General features: G+C 52.7%; 1 protein-coding gene and 1 long non-coding RNA gene across 2 annotated transcripts; one reads left to right on the forward strand and one right to left on the reverse strand.

The window, feature by feature from the left end:
* Window positions 1-4088: 4088 nt before the first annotated feature.
* LOC115282941 lies at window positions 4089-6881 on the reverse strand. The gene is made up of 2 exons (XR_003904812.1): window positions 6734-6881; window positions 4089-4775 (listed from the first exon to the last, which is right to left on the reverse strand). It is a non-coding gene; the product is annotated as an uncharacterized LOC115282941 (long non-coding RNA).
* Window positions 6882-7043: 162 nt separating this feature from the next.
* CCDC182 (coiled-coil domain containing 182) lies at window positions 7044-7907 on the forward strand. Its single transcript, XM_029929015.1, has one exon. The coding sequence runs from the start codon at window positions 7115-7117 to the stop codon at window positions 7574-7576; it is 462 nt and encodes a 153-aa protein (XP_029784875.1). The 5' UTR covers window positions 7044-7114; the 3' UTR covers window positions 7577-7907.
* The last annotated feature ends 274 nt before the right edge of the window (window positions 7908-8181 follow it).

An 8181-nucleotide genomic window follows, 5' to 3' on the forward strand; every position in this document is an offset into this window, starting at 1 on the left:
TTTCGAAAGGCAGAGACAGAGCAAGAGCGGGGGAGGGGCAGAGAGAGAGAGGCAGACACAGAATCCGAAGCAGGCTCTAGGCTCTGAGCTGGAGCCCAACACGGGGCTCAAACCCACGAACCTCGAGATCATGACCTGAGCCGAAGCTGGACACCTGACTGACTGAGCCACCCAGGCGCCCCCCCAAACAGTTTCCATGCTCAGTTCGGGGCTTGATGTGGCTTTGCATCCCACGACCGTAAGACCATGATCTGATTGGCAATCAAGAGGTGGCTACTCAACCAACTGAGCCGCCCAGGTGCCAAAGGCGGCTGCGTTCTTGAACAAAAGATAAAGTCTGGCCCATACCAACTCTTGTGGCAGCCAAGTGCCCAGAGCCAGAACCCCCTGCCTCATCTGTGAGCTGGCAGGATCCTGTGTGGGGTGCGAATGGGGTCCAACTCTTCCCCGGACACAGGATGACTGTACCCTGTCTCCCTGGCCCAGGCCTCCTCGGAAAGCCGTGTGTCCCCTGCCCCCCGCATGGTATTCTGGGTAACTTTCCGATGGTTTGAGATCATTACTCATCATTAGGAGTCTTGGTGTCTGGAGTTTTCCAGGTGATCAAAGCTTCTCTGTCTCGAGCAGCCAGGCAGGCCCTGGTGTCTGTCACCAGTAATCCCTCGGCCTCGCCAGGCAGACAGTTAAGTAACTCAGGAAGGAGGGGATTTGGTTTTTAAGCTCATATAATTCAGCTTGGCATCCCGACGTGCAGGCAGTGACTACAGCCCCTCGCTGAGCAAGTCAGCCCTGGCTAGCGGGGCATGGGCCTCAGGGAGCCACAGCTCGTCTTAGTGCAGGGTTATTTTAGAGCCCAAGGGCCCCCTCCCGCCCTGCTTCCACAACACCATGCCCACCTCACCCCTCCCTGGTTCCTGTTGACCCTCCGCGGAGGCTCACCTCCAGACCCCAGCCCTGCCCCTTGCTTCCCCAGAACGGGAGCTCCCAGTGGGCCCCTTCTTGCTTCCTAGCCTCTGTCTGGGGTCAGGGTCCCATGTGCCTCCCCCAACCCCTCGGCCTTCCCCACGATCTATGTCACTGCACAGGAAATGTGTTGCAATATTTGTACAGGTTCTGACATTTCAGTAATAATCGCGACTACCTTCAGTGATGGAGGGGAAGGAAAGATGCTTAACAATGGCATTTCCTAATTTTAAGAAAAGAAAGGCTGAAATATTTTGGCCCATTTTTTTTTTTTCTGATTTGATCTTTGTGCAAAAAGGCTTGCTCATGCCTGAATCATACAGCCCACGATGCCCATCGACCTTAAAGGCCATCATCTGATTGAAGAGTAAACCCAATATTAGTCTGAAAAATAGAAATGGCTTTGCGGAAGAGTTTATACACATGTCCAGGTACTGGCTTCATTGGGGGGGAGTGGTCACTCAAGAAAATTAGTGTTGAGGGTGGGGATAGAACATTCCAACTGGGGCGATGTCAGGCCCTGTCTGGCACGCTCTCGGCCCCCCTCCAACCCCCCACCCCCCACCCCGGGCCCGCCCACCACCTGCAGGGCTGTCTCGCTCCAGGATGCGCTGCCCCAGGGGAGCTCCCTTCGGGCAGCAGAGCGGTGGAAGGTGCTAGGCAGACACTATACCATGCCCCTCACGCTTCGGAACCCTCCTGGCGCCCGCCTAGGCCTCCAAGGCTGGAGAAGGGCCAGCTCCTCTGGGGTGCTGGGTGGGGGGCGCCTGCATTTCTCCTGTCCAAGGACCACTCCTGTGTCTTCAGATCCACTCCCACCAAGATGTTTTACATATTTTAATTGAAGTGCCGCCCGGGCTGGCGGGACCTCTGATAGATGGCTCTGATCCGAGTTGCAGGGCTGCAGTGGTGTGTAACTAAGCATTCGACTAGGCGCTCCTGCTCTAGAGAGTGCTTTTGGCTCCCACCCTTGGAGGCGGGTCCACGCCTTCCTGGCAGGGAGGGGAGGTCGGCAGTGGCCTCCCAGGGTGGCCCAGGCGGAGCGCAGGGATGGGAGAAGGGTTCCGGTGGGAAATGCCACGGACAGTGTCAGAGGGCCAGCTGGCCGGTGGGCTGTGGGCGAGTCCGGCTCTTTCAGACACACAGCTCCGTGGACATTCTTTATCAGTGTCAAATTATGACAAATGGTGATGGGTAACAGTTGCTGGGTGGCAGCTGCTGAGGCTCAGAGGGAAGCAGGTATTTTTAGCACTGCGCCTCCGGGCTCTGGTTCCAGGTTAATTAATCATGGGGAACAGCCCCAAGTTTGGTTCTTGATCCTGGTCCCCACCCCCATCCCGGCTTTGCCCCCACTCCCCGGACTGGAATACCAGCTCCCGAGGTGGAAGGCATGCACAGCCCATGCACAGCCCAGCCCTGAGAGCCCTGACGCTGCCCGAGGATACACAGGGGATACCACCCTGTGTGTCCCCACAGTGGCGGCCCTCCCCCCTTCCCTTCTCCTCCTCATTGCGTCACTCCCCCCACCTCCCACCTTTTAAGTTCCTCCAGCCCTTTCTGCCCCCAAGCCTTTCCACCTGTGCTTCCATCTTGAGCATCCCTGGTAGGCATTCTCCCCAGCTGGTCCCACCCCCACACCCTCCCTCACAAAGGCCCTTGTGAGAGGCCCCGCCCAAGGCTCTGTCACTTTGCCCGGTTTACTTCCTTCAGAGCACTTAGCACCAGCCCAAATCACCTTAGTTATTGATTGCTTCACTTTATTGTCTGTCTCCTTCCATTGAAATGCCAGTGACTTGAGACTAGGGGTCTTCTCTATCTTATTTGCTGGCTTAGTGTCCGTAGGACAGGTACTCAGTGAATGTCCCCGAGTGGGACCCGCGTGTGGGTGGGTGGATGAGTGGAAGGCTGGCTAGGTGGCTGGCTACAAGGAAGACCTTCCATGGGATTTTACGATGCCCTGTGTCAAGATTATTATTCTTGGTAGGAGCACCTCTGGGGAGACATTGGCTGTGTAGTTGCATCTTCACCCAGGCCAGCAGCTGCCAAGGGAGGCATAGGCCCACGGGATTCTGGGAAGAGAATATTCTGGATGGGACCAATTGCCGTTCTCTCTGCTGTAGAAATGTTCAACCACGTGCTCTTTGGTATTTGTGAGAGAGTGCTTGAATTCTGGGTTGTTTTTTTTTTCATATTTTTTCCCTTGGGGTGGGGAGAGATAGTTTTCAGTAACTCCTAGAAGACTCTCCCGATTCCGCCTGAAAGCTGACATTGGTAGTTCATTTGGGGGAATTATGCATGGCCCTTTCTCTGTTTTCTCTTCAGAAATTGTATTTTTTAAAATGATTTTTTAATGTCTATTTTTGAGAGAGGGTGAGCGAGTGAGGGAGGGGCAGAGAGACAGAGAGAGATAGAGAGAGAGAGAGAGAGAGAGAGAGAGAGACAGAATCTTAAGCAGGCTCCAGGCTCTAAGCTGTCTGCACAGAGCCCAACGCAGGGCTGGAACTCACCAACTGTGAGAGATCATGACCAGAGCCGAAGTCGGACTCTTAACCGACCCGAGCCACCCAGGCGCCCCTTGCTGTTTTCTCTTCAAATATCAGTGTTCTCTGTGGTTGCCTATCCTCCCATCGCGCAGAACCCCAGTCTAGTCCTTGTACGGGACACCCGTGCTTCAGGGAGGACAGGGCCAGCCCCCACCCAAGAGGGGACCTGTGAATGGTCTGAGCCCTCTGCTGGTGGCTCAGTGGGCTAAATGGCCGACTCTTGATTTTGGCTCAGGTCATGACCTCACGGTTGGTGAGTTTGAGCCCCACATTGGGCTCTGCGTTGACAGTGAAGAGTCTGCTTTGTATTCTGTCTCGCCTCTGCTTGTGTGCATGCGCGCTCTTTCTCAAAATAAATACAGGGGGCGCCAGGGTGGCTCAGTCCGTTAAACTGAGGACTTCCGCTCAGGTCATGATCTGATGGTTGGTGAGTTCAAGACCAACATCAGGCTCTGTGCTGACAGCTCTGAGCCTGGAGCCTGCTTCGGATTCTATTTCCTCCCCTCCCCACCCACCCCCCGTCCCTCCCCTGCCGCTCTCTCTCTCTCTCTCAAAACTAAATATTAAAAAAAATTCAAAAACCATTGAAAAAGGAGAGAATCATGTTTATTTCACACGCAGAGCAGAGGCACGGGGAGGGGACACATGGCAGAGGTTGGGGAAGGCAGATGATCCATGTGGTGTCCACTCTCAAGAGGCGAGCAGGGCCCAGCAGCAATGTGCCCCTATCGAGCGGTGCCCACTCCTGAGCTCCTCCCCTTTCAGCTTGTCTGATTCTCAGTGGATGGGCCTCTGTGTGGCTGATACCCCACCCGCCTGTCCTCTGTTATCCTGAGACTTTGGAGCCTGTGAACTGCAACAGACTGCAGGCAGGGAAACCCTCTTGACAGTGGCCCATGAAATGCCTTCCAGGAGATGCTAGAATCCCTTGCCCTTGACATCTTGAAGGGAGCAGATAGATTTGCCTTCTTCCTTTCCTCTGACTGGAAGGAAACTCGTGAGGAAGGCACAGGCCTGGATGTAGACCTTCCTTCGGGGAGGAGAACATTCAGAGCATGTGCACATCGGGTCGTCCCTGCTGAGGATGCTCCGAAGGTTCAGGAGGCCACCAAGCCTGGGGTCTTCATTCGTCTTCAACCTCTGCTGAGGGTCTGAGAAGCAATGAACCAAAAGCTCATTATAAAGCACCAGGGAAATTGAGAAATTGGCATTTCTTCTTAACTTTTGCTACTTTTTCTTCGTAATTCTGGTTATGACTTCCATCATTCCCTGGAGCAGACAAAGATAAAGAGGCAGAGAATGAAAATCAGAGAGAGAAAGGGGCACAAACAGAAAAAAAAACCCACTAAAAAAAAAAGACAAAAACCAGAAGACAGACACACGTTCTTCTTTTTTTTCTGATTACAAAACATATTCATTGAGAACCTACTGTGTGCCCGACCTGTGCACGCACGCCTAATGAATACACCACAAGAGTGCAGCTTGTTTTTAATCTCCCCAGCCCCCATCGGATTGTGGGAAGCGGAGTAAAAGCATGCTGTTCCTGCGCTGGCCAGTAGGTGCCGCCATGCCAGAGGGAAAGCTAGTGGAGTCATGCGATTCCAAGGCCACCTCTGAGCATAAATACTATTTCATCTAGTTTTCTGAGTGCCATTATGTGTAGAGCACCGGGTGCGACATTTGAGGGTGTGTAGAAATGCATGCTCCTTGTCCTCATGGAATTTACTGTGCCATTGGAGGCAGGAAGGACAAGGTCCTAGGTCACAAAAAAAGGGAGAAGGTGGTAAATGCCTCAGGACTGGCTTAAGGGAAAAGGCTGTGTGTATCTTAGAACCAGAGACTGCAGAGAAGCACCTATTCACACTATACCAGAGGGAATAGGCTCAGAGAAGGGAGGTAGGTGATTGCCCTGTGGTCACACAGCAATTTTAGACTCCGATCTCCTGACTCCTAAAGATACCGTGCTCTTTTCAACCAAATATTCTGTCTCAATAACTGTAGCTGCTGCGCTATCTTAAGATTCAAAATTATACCTTAGTTTAGCCATAAATCTCCCTGAAAAATGCCCTCTCTGACACCTATGTCCTGGAGGCGGCAGCTGCCCTCAACACTGGTCCCGTGGTGCTCCCAAGAGCTGACTGTGGGCACCTCTGCCCAGAGGGATCATGTTGGTAGCTCAAAACGAGCCATCATGGGAGTACTTACACCATGGAAATCGGCCACAGCTGTAAATCAGAGCCTCCCCTCCGCTACCCCTCTGCCCAGGGAGCTGCACACCACTGACGTGTATCCCTACTTTGTCGATAAGAAAAATGAGGCTCAGGGAAATGAGGTCATCTGCCAAAGAGACACGGCTTACAGGTGCTGGCCCGCCAGAGATCTGGCAGGTTCTAGGGTGCTCAGAGATGGTAAAGTCAGGAGAACCCAGAGCCACCTGGATGCAGAGGGATCTAGTCTGATTCCTGGTTTCTCATGTGGGTGCTACCCCAGGGTGGTGTCATTAACTTGATGGCAACATCAGGCTCTGGACAGATTGGATTCGAGGCACACTGTTGGAGACATGTTCCAATGTGGAGGCCAGGAGAGAAGTCAGGGAAAGACATTGAGATACACAGGATAGAGATCTGTTCTTGACCAAACGGATGTAGGCTAGCTACATTTTCCTTTCTCATAGGATTCAGATAAGAAGTGCAAGAGTCGCCCTTCTGTATGTTTTTTCTCATGTGTGTCGACGTTTCAGGCGTGATCCGGCCGGGCCCGACGAGTGGGCAGGGAGTGGGCCACCTCGCACTCACACTTGTTCCCTGGGAAGCACTCGATGAGCACTTGCCGAATAAATGAATGAGTGACCTGATTTTACCGCGCACATAACTGAATCAGCACTGCTGTGGACCGCACATCAAAACTTAAGTACATGCCTCACAACTTTTCAGAATATCTACAATTCTGGCATCGAGATAAGAGTATGGATTTGGAATCAGAAGTTACTTTTTTCTCTTCTTTTAAAGCATTTTAGAGGTAGAAGTGGGCATATTTCTTACAATGTCCTTCTGGAATTTACTGTGCCATTGGGACCTGGAAGGACAAGGTCCTAGGTCAGAAAAAGAGGGTGACGGTAATAAGTGCCTCAGGAGAGGTTTAAAGGAAGGGCTGTGCAGATCTGAGAACATCGTAGACACCAGAGAAGCCGGTTTCCCTGCAAGGTGTGGGAGGGAGAGAACGCATACCTGGCAGCTAGTGGGCCTGGCCTGGCTCTGGCCTGTTTACTGCCCGGCTTGGGCCTCATATGTCCCTTGGGTACAAGGAGAGATTGAAGTCAGGTTTTGGAAGGCTATTAATGAACCGATAGAACAGGAAGACAGTCTGGGTAGACGAGCAGACAAAGCCCTGGATAATCAACCAAGGAGGCTACAATATGCAAATGAATGGATTGCGGCTCTCCTCCTGATTGGCTGGAGGGGCCCAGACATCACAATGCATGGAGTTTCACCACTCCAAAAGATTGTGTCTCAAGCCAAAAAAATAAAAGAATAAAAGAATAAAAAATTCCCTGACCAGACCGGTCTCTTCGCTCCCTCTCTTTCTCTGTCCACACGGGAAGAGAGACTATGGAACCACTCTATCAGGCTGGGTCCATCCTCATGAAGGTGAACACCTTACAAGGGAAGAAGATGGTGGAGAGCGGCCTCCAGTCCGGAGACTTTTCCCTCCCTCAGTCGTGGTCCTCCTGCTTCCCACCGCCAGCTGACCTAGAGATCCTGAAGCAGAAGGTGGCCGGGGTGCACCGGGAGCTGGAGGACTTTAAGAAGGAGGCGCTGCGGGCCATCCATGACCTGGAGCACGCCTTCTCCGAGATGAACGGGGCGCTGGCGCAGCAGGAGGAGCAGGCGGCCCGCGTGAAGCAGCGGCTCCGGGAGGAGGAGGACCGCGGCGTCGTGCGGAATAAGGTCCTCACCTTCCTGCTGCCGCGCGAGAAGCAGCTCCGGGAGCACTGCAGGCGGCTGGAGCGCATGCTGCTGGGCTCTGACCTCGACGCGCTGGGCCTCCCCAAAAAGATCCAGGCAAACTGACGCCCCCTTGCGGCGGAGCAGCCAAGTGGAAGATTTTTTTTTTTTTAAATGAAAGGACCAACCCTAAGTCCCTATCCATTTGCTATCCTTTCCCCATTGCCATTGCTTTCCTTCTACCTCAATAACACCCTGGTGAGAGGTGAAAAGACCCCAGTATGTTCTTTAGGTGAAGCTCCCGCTTGCCCAGCATCATCCCAGAGGGAGAAGCCCCAATCCTCAGTCTTTCAGACACCAGTAACTTTCACTGTTAACTGTCTCCCTGTTTGTAATGGTAATCTTGCTCAAATGTGTAACATGTTTTTTTTAAATCTTCTTAAACTGATGTGTTGGACAGATTTGCCTTCTTTTAATGACTCAAGGCTCTCCTGGTCGTTACCTGCTGCCTGGTCTACTGAGAGGGGTCAATTGCTCTCCTGTGCCCTGAATGGCCTCCGATTACTTTTGTAACTCTTATCCTTGCCCAATGGGCTTTTCTGCCCGCTTTCCTTGTTAGACTGTCATATCTCACTTCTCTTTGCTGCCTGTGCCCACCTGTACTCCCTCGGGTCTTATTCTGCCGTCTGGCCAATCAGATCAACAGAGCTTATTAGGGCTCAAATGGATGG

The sequence above is a fragment of the Suricata suricatta genome, chromosome 17 (genome assembly GCF_006229205.1).
Source record: "Suricata suricatta isolate VVHF042 chromosome 17, meerkat_22Aug2017_6uvM2_HiC, whole genome shotgun sequence".
NCBI lineage: Eukaryota > Metazoa > Chordata > Mammalia > Carnivora > Herpestidae > Suricata > Suricata suricatta.

What these genes read in the sequence shown, in the direction of transcription:
- CCDC182 (XM_029929015.1), top strand. Translation starts at nt 7,115, where the DNA reads ATGGAACCACTCTATCAGGCTGGGTCCATCCTCATGAAGGTGAACACC.